Genomic DNA, 14478 nt, shown 5'->3' on the forward strand with positions numbered 1-14478 from the left:
CAAACATTGAGCACAATGTAAAATGAAGATATCTAATTTAAGATTACAAATCACCTTTACAGTATTTTAAGCAAAAGTTTATATAGTGAATGTTAATATAAAACTGACATAAAACTGAATCACCAGAAATATTTGCATTGGTTCTTCAAGAAAGAACACCATTGTTTTTGGAACACATGGACATCAGTGTAAAATACTCCTAATATGTCCTTCAAAAACTGTTAAGAGCTCAAAATATTTTTAATAAGAATTGAGTTCCAAGAATACTAAAATATTAGAAGACAAATAAAAATATGGAAAGAGAAAGAAAAGTACCCTGAAGTTCTTATGGGAAGCAAATTAGAATTACTTTGCCTTCTGGATTTGAAGAACATAACTCCTTTTTAGTGGACTTTCATTAAATATATAATGTGAACCCAACTGCTTCTTATTTGCTACAGTTTCTTTTAAGCTAATTAAGAACTCAAAGGAGTTGTTACTTTAAATCTAGTTTCAGTAATTCTGTCAAAGATATTTTACCTACATTCAAATTTGTATGAATACAAATATTTTGCATTCTTCGGTATTACAGTAAAGGTATAAAATTCCTGAAAAAAACTTTACCCTTTACCTATAAAGTTTCTTTATGAAAAGTTATCTTATGCGCATTTTCAAATTCTTTAAGTTTCTATAAAGTAGACAACAACTAAATAAAGCCTTTAATAGACTCCTGAATATCTGGAAAATGTCAACACTTTGTTCATTAAATACTAAATATTTTACTTTGTAGGAAGCTAGAAAAACATTCTCTACTGCCCTACCAAAGCAAATGAAAGCAAGTGAAAGTACACCTCCCCCACCACAATGATATAGCTATTTTAACCAATTATTCTATAAAATTAATTTCAAAGAAATTCCACATTCATTGAGCCACGTAAAATACACTGTAACAGATACTAACTAGAACAATTAAACTTAGGATACTACAGTTTACGGCAAAATATTGAGGCTCTGATCTACGATTATTAATGCTAATGGAACAAATAGCCATAAATAGACTCTTTGGATTGAACTGTATAGCTTGCTTATTAACAGAAATACCTATTTAAAGAAAAGAAAAAAAGTAGATCCAAAAATCGGTAACTTCCTGACAGAGATATTGCTATAAATTTTCTTTTCTACATGAGAAGAAAAACTTTTCATAAATTTGGTTATTCTAAATCAACATTACACATAATGAAAACTAAGTTTTAAAGATGCACTGTGGCTTTGTAGCCCAAACTAAGAAAGAGAGGTCAACTGTCAACTATGTCATCAATTTATCCACTAATCAGATAAAATGGATTTCTATTATCTCTTTACCAAATAGGATACTGAAATTAATGACACAATTTAAAAATGACCACTTCATATAAAATAACATGTAAAGAATTCTGTTAAGTGCTTATAGTGCTCATTCAATTCTCACAATCTTAAGTAGGAAAAACAAATAATATCATTCCTGTTTTATGAATAATGAAACAAAATCTCAGTAAACTATTAGAACCAGGATTGGTCAAATTATCTTTGTTATCTGTGTTTTATTTACCTGTATCATCATTATAATAAACACTATATTAGAGTTAGCTATGTGTCAGACATTGTTTTAAGTAATTTGTCTCTATTAATGCATTCGATCCTCATAACCACCATCTGAATTAAGTACATTACTATTATTCCATTTACCAGAAAAGGAAGACACACAGAAATTAAGTGACTTGACTGGAGTTAAAGAGCTTAAAATAGCTAAGCCAGGATTCAAACCCAGGTAGTTTGGTTCTTAGTTCTGTGCTCTTAAACAATTCACTATGCTGCCTCTCAAATATGCAAAGCACATTTCTGTGAACTTTGTATATTAAAAGTTAATACTTCATATGTATTTATTTTATATAAAAAACAAAATTAGAAATATGCTTTAAAAATTAACACTATATATAATATAAATAGATATATCTAGACTGATTCTTTAGTACAAGACAAAACTCAGGCAAGAAACAAAATAGTATAGCAGAAAGTGGGAATAAATGACTATTCAATAAACCATGAAAGTTGGAGCAAATAGTGAGTGGAAACAGTGGCTAAAATATTAAAAATAGCAAATAATTAAGAGAAGATTTAAATGCTTCTTTGATACTTATATTTGAAGGTCAATATGTAATATTCTGGTAACTTAGATCATATCAGATACCACAAGCTATCATTTAAAGCAGGGGTCCCCAATCCTCAGACTACAAACCAGTACCGGGGAACCAGGCTGCACAGCAGGAAGAAGTGGCAGGCCAGCGAGGGAAGCTTCATCTGTATTTGCAGCTGCTCCCCAGCACTAGCATCACCGCTTCAGCTCCACCTCAGATAATCGGGCATTAAATTCTCATAGGAGCACCAGTCCCTGGTGCAAAAAAGGTTGGGGACCGCCGATTTAAAGGACAGAAGGAGCTGTGAAGTTGTCCAATTTTCCTTTGCACCTCCAAGACCACAGTGATCTAAGAGGTAAAACTAAACGCCATCTCAAAAGAGCCACCACATAAGGCAAGGCAGGGTCTTTTAATACTTTCCTAGTTTAAAGGATAAATTTTAACGTGTGTGTTTAAATAGTCTCCCACAGGTTGATGATAGAAAATAAAAGTGACAACAATAGAAACAATTAGTGTTATAATCTACCTTGTTTAATTATGCCAATAATATTCTATAAGATATACTCATAACTCCTCCCTATCAATTACCTGAGAATTAAGCTGAGCATGAAATTTAACGAATTTATAACAAAAGATCCTGCAAATTGTACAAATGACTTAGAGCTTTCTCAAAGATTTAAAATATTATCGATCACGTTTAAAAATGTGACAATTTACATTTTAAAATTATACCTTTACTCTTAATACTATTCTAAATCACAGGAAGCAACAAAAATTGATTAAAAAACACAAAACTATCTTATAACAACCAAAATCCCTATGGGTAATCAAAGCTTTTGGAAAACAGTAATGCTACCTATGGTGCCATCTTATGGAAAATACTAATAAGTTGAGTTTTGAAACTCATCTTTCAACTGTCTAAAGGCAAAGTAAATAGGTCTTGGAAAAATACTCAAACCTAGCATATAAGAAAAATTTAATCCCAATCATGGTGGTGTTACTTAAAGATCAATTTTAATCAATGATCATAAAAACAAAAATCTCTTTAGAACTAGAATATTAAGTATTTAAAGCTGTTACTAATTCCAAATAAAGAACTAAATAACTGTCAAAAGTATTAAATCACAAACTAAAATTTCAATTGTATATTTAATCACCTCAATTTGAAATCTGAATTTACTAATGAACTGTGTATTAAAGAAGGAGTGTTGTCCCACAAATTTTGTAAGACCACCCAGTGTAAAAGCCAACTTGACGCAAAATTGCAACTACTAAAATTAGAAAGTTTCGATCTTACACTTTTATCTGATGCACAAATATCTATATTTCCATAAACTGTTCCCAGGCAGATCACTTTGCCTCCTTTTGTTTGAACATGTAATTTTTGACTCTGAAAGACAAATACAAAAACACATATAGAGAAAAAGAGAATAAATTTGACTTATACTAATAAAAAATTTCTAACATTTTATACTTTTTAAATAATAATAAAAAGCAAAATAATAATAATAAAAGAACAACCAGGAATTAAATAGACTTGCACTGTTTGAAATAATAACATCAACTAGAAAAGAATGTCGACTGCTGTTAAAGGGATTAAATAAACCATCTTGACTCAAAACGAAAAAGAGCTACTTGGGTGTTCCAGCAGTTTCACTGAAAAAGAACTTAGGAATCAAAGATCACTGTAACTAGCTAACTAAACATAAATGGTAACAAGGATAACGATAATCACTGTTACTGTTCATCATTAATAACAGTAATATTTATCATTTGGCATTTTCAAATACAATGTTCACTACTTTACATGAACTATCTTTTAATCCTCACAACTCAGAGAAATGGGTATTATATTTTCCCCATTATAAAGAAAAAATCCAAGAACCAGAAAAGATAACTTTATGAGGTGATACAGTTAGGAAACAACAGAAATCTGACCTAACAGAATCAAGTTCTATATTCAAAAACCAAACTCTTATGGCTGGGACCACCTAAAGAAGGATATAGTCACAGGGTAACAGTCCCCTGACTATTTTCTAGCACAATAAACCCCAGAAACTGGAACTAAGTGAAAATTCCTCTAAGCACAAATAAAACAGCCATCACAGTTAGCCTCCTCTGCCAGACCAAAACAAACAAACAACAACAAAAAAAAACATGTCTGTGACAGACAGAGAGAGAGAAGAAGAAGAGACTAAGACTTGATTTCACACTTGGCAGCTGTGGCAGAAACTCCTATAGGCCCACAAAAATTCACTTTTCCCCCAAAGTAATAGTATAGCTGGGCCATTAAGAGATGATATTTTCCAGCTTCCCTTACTCTTTAGGTGTTACATTTCCAGGCTGGTGCTTTTAGAAGAGTTGGTGAGCCTTCTCTGTGCTCTGCCTCTTTCACCAAATGAGTGCAGATTACAATAAGGCTCTGTGAGATGTCAGAGCCAGAAGATGAAAGGAACCTAGAATCACCGAATAGAAAAGTTTATTACTCACAAGTGAGTAATAAACTATAAGTGTACATGAGCCATTATATGTTTGGTCTATTATTTAGAATAGCTTACTTTACCTTAACCATTTACATATGTCTTCAGTTCTGCCTAATTATAAAGAAAAAAATAATAGGTAAATAGCAGAGGAAGAAAAATAGCAAAAGCAAACTCACCAATATTACCATGTATTACAGCATGATAGACTACTTCATGTCTACAGAGACATAAGTCTGAAATCGAATTGTATATAATACAGTCTTTGTCAAGCAGACAAGTAATTGATGAACTGCATAAAAGAGCATCTCCAAAACAAGTTATTCTATATCAAGAGTTCTTAACCAAGCCTACATGAATTTCTACAGTCTAGGAAACATAAGAAATTGTAAGCAAAATTTCATTTACATGTGCATTTCTTTTTCTAAGGGGATAGCCATCAGGTTTTCAAAGAGGTCTAAGGCTCAAAAATGCTAAGAGCTATTGTTATAATTTAAAGCTCATCTAATTCCAAAATTTTGTAAAAAATATGTAAAAATTAAAAAAAAAATTTTAAAATACATAAAACAAAATAGTTAAATAAATGTGTAAATCATTAACTATTTAATATAATATAATATAAACTATTATGCTGCACTGAAAAGTGCAAATATGTGGCATTCAATGAGTTAAGGGTCTGTTGACTAAAAAATTTACTTGGTTATTCTTTAAGAGTGCTGAATAAAGGTAGTACTGCCATATGTTTTGCTTGGATAATAAAGAAAGGTAGAAGGAACATGAGCTTGAAAATCAAAAAGACCCAGGTTCAAATCTCAGTTCAATTTATTAGCTATATGAACCTAAATGAGTTCCTCAACCTCGATGCCTCAGTTTCTTCCTTGACAAAAAGAGATAATTCAAAGATTAAATGAAGGCTTAGCTAAGTTTTCTGTACATAATAAGAGGTTAGTAAACAGTAGCTATTATTATTGCTATAAACATTTTATTACATAGATTAAATATATTTCAAGTCCTTAAAATGAGTGGAAGAGAAACCTGTATTAATAGGTGATGACTGATTCAAGATAATGATATATTACAATATTTAAAACTTAAACCAGATATTTTACCAAGTGTTTCCATTTGTGAATTTAAGTCAGTTAAATTCTAAGATCTCTTAACCCTTGATATACACCATTAGGATCCACTGGACTCAATTTTAGCTCCTGAATTTCTTTTTTAGCTATTCAATTTGTAAGGACTGATAGTTATGACTTTTATTCTTTCTTTAGGTCTTCTAAAGTACAAATATAAAATTCGCCTATTTTTATAAAACAATAAAACTTATTTTATTTTAAAATTACCTTACCAGTCCACTGAACTCTTTTGTAAATCTAAACTACATTACAGGATCTTCATGTTCTTATTTTTCATATATCTTATAACATTTAGCTATTATATTATCCTAAGAGTTATTTCATCATTAGTCAATTATTCCCAACTATGCTAAAAAGAACAAAAATCATAAGACAACAGAAGAATGACGGACTTGCCTAGAATGGTAGTTCTCACTAATGGTGATTTTATTCCCAAGAAGACATCTGGCAATGTGTGGAGATATTTTTCACTGTCATTACTGAGGAGTGTTCTGTTATTAGTCAGAGGAGGCCAGAAATACTGCTAAACATCCTACAATGCACAGGTCAGCCTCTGACAACATAAAATCATCTGATGCAAAATGGCAATAGTGCTAAAGTTAAGAATCCATTTTCACTTTACGCCCACAATGGCAGAAAGAAGAAAACTGACAAAAAGATCTTTCACAGAATTATCAGATGAATCAAAAGATGAATGACAGCAGCATACTAGCTTCTAATTTTGATTGTGAAATTAAAAATCTAAGACTTTGAGTCTTCAGAGAACAATATTTTATATGCATTTTCTGAACTCAAGCATTAATGAGTGAACAATTTCTAAAGAAAAAGGAACTATGGTATTCTCACCCAGATGGTCATTCAACATGAAGATTTCATTATACAGCCTTTTACAACAAGGACCTGAACCATCTCATTGTGCTAAAAGGACATGTTACAGTATTCTTTCATCTTTAATGATATTTGGGCAATGAAATTTATTTAAAATGGTTCACATGTGGACAGATGCTAAAGGCAGGTGTGCAAATAAAGGTGATTAGAACAAAACAAATAACATAAAAAAGTTTAAATATATTAATCATCCTGTTTATGAATCTGAAAATGAAAATGTTTTGCAATTATGAAGATGACTGACTTTTCTTCAACAGTTACCTGCCATCAAAGTTCACAACAGTATTGTGTTTTGAATATAAAAGTGTAAAAATTACCATTAGTAAGGATAAGCTAGAACCTATCAGAGATGTACTTGACATCATTTTGAGCTGAGGTCCAATTAGCTTTAAGAAAATTAAATATAAAAATGTTATTACAAAACAAGATGAATCATTTGGTGTTTAGCACAAATACCTACTTAATACTTAAGTAATGAGCTACCTGGTACATTAAAAATGTGATTTAGTATTTTTAAAATGTACTATTAGTTTCACTGTACATTTCAAAATGAAATCTAAAAGGAATATGAGAAAAATCCTTCAAAGTTGTTACAACCTCCATACTTGCAGAACAGAACTGATTTCAAGGCAAAATTTTTGCAGCAAATTTCTGAGTGATGAATAAATGATACTCAGTAGTCTCAATAAATGACACTTGAGTAACAGCTTTAATTTGAGATGGCAGCTCATAGTTTAAGGTTTTTTTTTTTAATAACATTAAAACAAAATTAGAAAAATGCTTATACCTTAATAGACTGTAAGATGCTAGTTCCATACTCAGTTTCAATTTTGCAATTATCACATTCGATATTTTGGACTTTTATACAGCCAGACCCTGATGACTTGATATTCAAATCTAGAAATGAAAAAAGAAAAAAAACAAGTTAGTACTATTATTAATGGGCTCCAAAGCATTTTAGTACCCTCCTAGAAATCCAGCTCCTCTGTTATGTCCATATTACTGAACCCTGGAGACAGCATAGTTGTCAGCAGTCTCTTTAAAGGTAAGGGGTCTCCACCATGGCAACAGGACCAAACATAATGCCCTTTTCTGCCAATTTTTAGAAATAAAGCAGTTATTTCTGTTGGCCTATCATTTAAAGAGACAAAGTAACATAGGAGATAAGTAAATAAGGTCATTAAATAACTCCAAATCTTATAAGCACTCTTGGAAAAGATCAGAGAAGCGTCTTTCCCACTAAGAGCACACAGACACACACACGAGTAAGAATACAGAAAGTTAGTAAGTCATTATGGAAAACTGGATAAGTCAGTTAGCCTAGTTTCTTTTAAACTCTTGAAGATTTAAAATTTGTTCTTAAATCTCCCCCAAATTAAAAGCATTTTGCAGGAGTAGCATAGATCAGTATTTTTGACCATGACTTAGTATTTCAAATCTTATCTCTAATCTTACATATCTAAAAAATGAGGATATTACAATGCAGCTCTATCACAAGGTATTTGCAGTAATAAAAAAATGGGAACAACTTTGAAAAATCTAGTAATAAATGGTACTAATTGTGGATTAAGAATAGTATTATCTGAAGAAAACTGAAAAACGAGTCACAGGTGCCATTCTTAGCTGTCTACTTAAAGTATAACTTTAAGTGTCTGTGTAAACGAACTTTAAAAACAGATATTTAATACCTAATTGAAATAAATAGTGATGATTTCCCTTAAACCGGACTAGAGAAGTAAATACTATGTTGCCCCAAGCACAAACTACTGGGGCATAACATCAAAAATTCAATAGTTATGGAATAAAAATCAATTTCCATAGTTGTATATGTCACAGTCTCTAATCTATAAAGATTTAAAATTATAGCAATATTTTGGTTGGGATTAACCTAAAATATATAAAAAGACAATTTTACCCCATACTTACATGGATGCAAATGTAACTGCAAAATTTTTATCCAGTTAAGTAGTGTTCAACATAAGGCTTGATCTAAGGCAGCGTTGATAGACATGGAGAGGAGACAAGATTCTAAACATATCCTACCATCACAAATAGGTAGAGACATTAAGGCTAGACACTGAGTGGTAGTAATCCTACTCTCACCCATTCACTGAAATAAGTATAAACAAACTGAAGGAACAAGTATGAATAAAACTGAATTATGTTGATTTGAGGAGCCCGTGGAATAGACACATGGAAACAGTAAATTAGAAGTGGGGTTCTGGCTCTAAAAAGTGGAATCAACAAATAATGAGATTTGAGATCGCCAACACAAGTAGTTCCATTTTCATCTGTGCTGCCATAAAATTTTGTGCATCTCTATTTTAATTCTCAGTCTATTGGTACTACAATAGTATATTGGCAAATCTTCCTCCCTAACCCAAACTATTACATTTTGAGGTCAGGGTCTCTTCTTCATCTAAACTAGTTAGAAGTTGAGAAGCAATAAAGCATAGTAGTTAGGCAGACTCCAGTCAGTTCAAATCCCAGTTCCACCCGTTTATCTTTGAAAGTGAACAGGCATATTTCTTGATCTACCCTCTAGAATGTAAATTTCATGAAGGCATGGATTTTTTTGTCTGTTTGTTCACCCACAATAAATATTCAGTGAAACTTGCTGTATCTCAATTCCCTTATATGAAACGATGACAATAACAACATCTATTTTATAGTGTGATTGTAAGGATTAGAAAAGATTATCTTAGAAGTGTTAGCTGCTATTATCACCAACAATATCCTTCAGTATCAAGAAGGAGCAGAGTCTGGGGAGACTTTCTAACAAAAGTGGTGGCTTGCATTTGAGAAATCACCCACAATCAAAATACCTAGGAAACATCCTGCAGACATTAAAAATTGGAAGTTTCCCAGGCAGTCTTACTACGTGTTTTTCTTCAAAACCTGCTACTCATGGAAAATTTACTTAGGCCAAAATGAATAGAGACATCAGTTAAGCTGGGTACCTATTTGAAACCAAACATTTGGTCCAGGTTAGAAATGGAACATCCAATAGACAGGGCTATTTTGGGACATTCTCCAGACTGTGAACAAGGGAAAATGTGTATGGACTGCCACATCATTTAAGGGATTATCAAAAAACATCAACTCTGAAAAATAAATCACTTTGCTATTGACAGGGTGCAGTGACAGATATAGGAACAAAGTGCCAAAGGAGAAAATAAGGTGCTCCACAAATGTTATTTCGCGTAGATTATTCCAAATCACGTTTCCATTGATTCATAATTTCTATAATTGGGAAACTAATTCGTAACTACTACTCGGATACTCAAAGTAGGACAGAAAAAAAGGCAGTTTCCAAAACTGGCAACTGTAAATTAGGTTAGGAAGTCAGATCCAAACGGACCAATTAAAAGTGCATGTCGGCCTAATTTAAGAAGGTCGCTGGATGTGCCCTGGGACCCAAACCCGTTTTACTGTCACTTGCCAAACTTCAGAGGTGCGTTCACCTCCACCGTCGCCTGGGGATCAATGGTGTCTGACACGATCGCCACCTCTTTCCGCGCTTCATCGTACTTCACCTGCAGGCGGGCCGGGTCCTGCACCCCGCCCTCCACTCCGCTCACCGCAACTAGCACTCGGTCGGCGTCCGGATAGGTAAGGGGGTCCAGGGGCCTCACGGACAGGTGGCACGGGAGTCGCGCCCGCAGCCGACCGAACGGGCTCACCAGCAGCGCCCACTCCTTCAGAGTCCGGCCCGCGGGGCCAAACCCAGAGACCTCGGGGTCAGACCCAGGCCACCGCTCGCCCGGACCCGAATCGTACAGCCGGGTCTGGTAAGCCCGACAAGCCCAACGCCCCGCGGCTTCAGCAGCCCACACTTGGAGCCGAGCGAGCTGGAGGGAGCCGAGCCCCCAGCCCCAACGGGGAACGAACATGCTGCGCCCCTTTCGCGCTCCCTCAGATCATCTCGGCCACAGGCCAAGTCTCAACTTGTTATTGCGTCGGCTCAAGTAAAAAGGGAGACGTTTGCGGGGGTAAGCTGAAGTAAGAGCAAGACGGCTCACTATACCCCGCAATTTAAACCTTAGCCCCACTACTCAGTGACAGATTGAAATTTAGAAGCTTTTAAGTTTCCACCCTGACCCGTACTTCTCGCTTACCACCTTCCCTTTCGCAAAGGCCGACGGGATAGGTAGTTCCAAAGGGGGACAAACAGCGAAGGGTTCTGGGCCGCTCAGATCAGAAACTACATATCCCAGGAGGCAATGCGCAGGATAGAAAGCGTAGTAAGTGCTAGGTTGTGCTCGGAAGGAGCACGTTCTTTGTCTCAACCCCATTAGCCATTGGAGGGACGGAAAGGAAAATCTACATAGGAATTCAACTGGCCAATGGAAAGCGCGGAGGGGGCAAGATGGGCAAGGCTGAGTAGTTTCCTTGGATACCGAGGACGCGACTTTTTTGGAGAGGGTGGAGCTTTGGAGTGCGATCTACAGAAAAATAGGAGCCTGAATAAGGATCAGTACCAAAAGAAGAGAAAAGTAACCGCATTTTAAAGGTGAGAGCTAGATGCAAACCAGGAGTACTGTCAGTGGGTGGTTAGGTCCAAACTTCACTAAACCAGAACCGGGTACCCTGGGATGGAGAATCCGTAGGCAAGAGAGTAAGGAGCCAGGCTGGTACTTTGTGAGGGAACTCTCTTTGACAACAGTTATAGGAATACCGTTAGAGTTCTTCTTCCTGATTCTAAGTGATCTTAGGCCAGTCATTGGATATTTCTGGGTTTTAATTGCTAGCTCTAAAAATGAAGTCAGTAAAACCTTCCTTGTCTTGCCTCAAACGGTTTTTGTAAGGATCAGATGAGATAATGGACGTGAAGGCCATGCACAGACTATGAAATTGCAACGTAAAGTACTGTATTTTTATTTTAGGGATAACATTGCCTCTAAGTTACGAAAATCTGAAAGATCAGGACTTGTGTTGACAGCAGCATTGATCTCTTTGACTACAAATGATCCTCGGTTTTAGAGATAAATTAAGATACAAGAGGGAGATGGAGAGAGGGAGAAGGAGGGAAGGAGGGAGGCAGTCAACATAGTGCAATGGGACCGATTCTTTTCCTTGCTCTGCCAAGGTTTATGTGTATTACCTGGACCTGTTTCTTCAACTTTAAGATGAAGAGGGATTATACTAAATGATTCTACTTTTTATTATTCTGTGGGTAATTTAAAAAATGTAAAAGAAAAGATTTAGTTCCTCCTTTCCTGCTCATTTCTCCTTTTCTGTGCCACTTTCTCCTACAAATTATTCCCTAAGTTCTTAAAAAAAAAAAACAGCGCAATGATGTTTAATAAAATGCACGTGCAGAAACTGAATTCCTTAAAAAAAAATGAAGCCCTTGGCCAAGAGCAATGACCAGAACAACTGGGAGATATAGTGAGAGAGATGGGCTAAAGTCCTTACCATCCCAAGTCACAAAATTCTTTGCTAGCCATTACCTCTTTAAAAATTCATTGTTTTATTAAGTTATTCTTTCCTTTCTGTCCTCCTATTCCTTCCTTCCTCCTTATTCTTCCTCCTAGTGAAGGCTCACAATAGGTGCTAGCTTTTGGATTAACCAAGTTCCCACTGAATACTAGTCCTGTCCTTGGCTCTGTGTTTCATTTGGTCAAAATTATTCAGACTAATCTTCAAACTATCTTTTTAGTGAAAATCCACAGGAATAATTTTGAAAAAGAATTTGAAAAAAACATTTGTTTGAGCAAGTTGAGGATGCACTCAAATTTGTGCACATGTTCCAAATATCTTTAGATTAAAAGGATTCTCTAATAAATAATTTCGTTTCCATGGTAATTTTTTCTTTTCTATAACAAACTAATAGAATTGGCAACTGAACCTTTATTGTTTATGTGGAAAAATAATCGTTTTATTATTCTGAAGTAAACATAATAATAAAACAAAAGTAAATTGACTAAAGAAATTACTTTTCTAATCATATGAGTTTAAAAATGGGGAAATTATTGATAATTAAGATTGTTATATGAAAAGGTTATTGATTTTTTAAATTAAGTTTATTGGGGTAACATTGGTTAATACAATCATATAATTTTCTGGTGTACATTATCACTTGACATCTGTATATTTTATTGTGTGTTCACCACCCAAAATCCGCTTTCTTTCAGCTACCATATATTTGATCCCCTTTACCCACTTTACCCTCTATCCCTCTATGTTTGACCCCCTTTACTCTATCTAGCACCCCTCCTCCTCTCCCACCCCACTAGTAACCATTACTCTATAGTGCCCTGGTAACCACTAGTCCATGGTCCATGTCTATGAGTCTCTGTTTCTTTGTTCTGCTCATTTGTTGCTTTTAGGTTTATACCCCACATATAAGTGATATCATGTGATTTTCAACTTTTTTTGTCTGGCTTATTTCGCTTAGCATGATTATCTTGAGTTCCATTCATGTTGTCTCAAATGGCAGTATTTCATCTCTTCTTATGGCTGAATAATATTCCATTGTATATATGTACCACAGTTTCTTTAGCCAATCATCTATTGTAGAGCACTTCTGTTGTTTCCATGTCCTGGCCACTGTGAATAGTACTGCTCTGCTCTAAACAGCACTTTTCGGATATGGGTTTTCAAGTCTTTGGGGTTAATACCCAGTAGAGGAATTGCTGGATCATATGGTAGATCAATTCTTAGTTTTTCGAGGAACCTCCATACTGTTTTAAATAGTGCTAATACCAATTTGCAGTCCCACCAGCAGTGTATGAGGGTTCCTTTTTCTCCACATCCTCTCCAACATTTGTTATTACTCATCCTATTGATAATAGCTATTCTAACAAATGTGAGATGGTATCTCATTGTGGTTTTGATTTGAATTTCTGTAATAGCTAGCAATGTTGAGCATTTTTTCATAAATTTGTTGGCTTTTTGTATGTCCTTTAGGGAGAAATGTCTGTTTAGGTCCTCTGCCCATTTTTGATTGAACCGTTTGTTTTTTTGTTGTTGTTATTGTGTTGTATGGGTTCTTTGTATATTTTGGATATTAGCCCCTTATCGGAGGCATTGCTTGCAAATATATTTTCTCGTTCAGATGGTTGTCTCTTTACCTTGTTGATGATTTCTTTTGCTGAGCAGAAGCTTTTTAGCTTGATGTAGCCCCATTCATTTATTTTAGCTTTTATTTCCCTTGCCTTTGAGGTGAAATTCATAAAATCCTCTTTAAGTCCAAGGTCTTTGAGTTTAGTTCCTATGTTTTCTTCTATGCATTTTACTGTTTCAGGTCTTATATTCAGGTCCTTAATCCATTTTGAGTTAATTTTGGTGTGTGGTGATAGACAACAGTCTAATTTTGTTCATTGCAGATGGCCTTGCAATTTTCCCAGCACCATTTATTGAAAAGGCTTTCCTTTCTCCACTATATGGGTTTACTTTTGGACTTTCTTCACAAATATGGGTTTACTTTTGGACTTTCGATTCTGTTCACAGGTCTTTGTTTCAGTTTTCCTGCCAATACCACGCTGTTTTGATTAATGTCGCTTTGTAGTATAATTTGAAGTCAGGCAGAGTGATGCCTCCAGCCTCATTCTTTTCTATGAGGATGGCTTTTGCAGTTCAGAGTCTTTTGTGCTTCCATACAAATCTGATGATTTTTTATTCTATTTCTTTAAAAATTTTGATGAGATTTTGATGGGGCTTGCATTAAATACAAGTAATATGGTCATTTTAACTATGTTGATTCTTCCAATCCAAGAATATATTTCCATTTCTTTGTACCCTTTTCGATTTCCTTTAATAGGGTCTTATAGTTTTCATTATATAGGTCCTTCACGTGTTTCATTAAATTTATTCCTA

At 34.7% G+C, this 14478-nt stretch overlaps 2 protein-coding genes across 4 annotated transcripts in view; one reads left to right on the forward strand and one right to left on the reverse strand.

Moving 5' to 3' along the window:
• Nucleotides 1-10769, reverse strand: part of FAM185A (family with sequence similarity 185 member A) — a 54805-nt gene extending 44036 nt beyond the window's left edge. The window contains exons 1-3 of the mRNA XM_016145948.2: nt 10100-10769; nt 7445-7554; nt 3451-3543 (exon numbers count right to left, since the gene is read on the reverse strand). Coding sequence (XP_016001434.1) covers nt 3451-3543; nt 7445-7554; nt 10100-10550 — 654 coding nt within the window. The 5' untranslated portion in view covers nt 10551-10769. The remainder of the gene's footprint in view (nt 1-3450; nt 3544-7444; nt 7555-10099) is intronic.
• A 77-nt stretch (nt 10770-10846) lies between these two features.
• CCDC146 (coiled-coil domain containing 146) overlaps nt 10847-14478 on the forward strand; it is a 131490-nt gene continuing 127858 nt past the window's right edge. For all 3 annotated transcript variants that reach the window (XM_016145939.2, XM_016145940.2, XM_036230289.1), the window contains exon 1: nt 10847-11170. The gene's annotated coding sequence lies outside the window, so the exon portion shown is untranslated. The remainder of the gene's footprint in view (nt 11171-14478) is intronic.

Source organism: Rousettus aegyptiacus, unplaced genomic scaffold (genome assembly GCF_014176215.1).
Source record: "Rousettus aegyptiacus isolate mRouAeg1 unplaced genomic scaffold, mRouAeg1.p scaffold_m13_p_13, whole genome shotgun sequence".
Classification (NCBI taxonomy): Eukaryota; Metazoa; Chordata; class Mammalia; order Chiroptera; family Pteropodidae; genus Rousettus; species Rousettus aegyptiacus.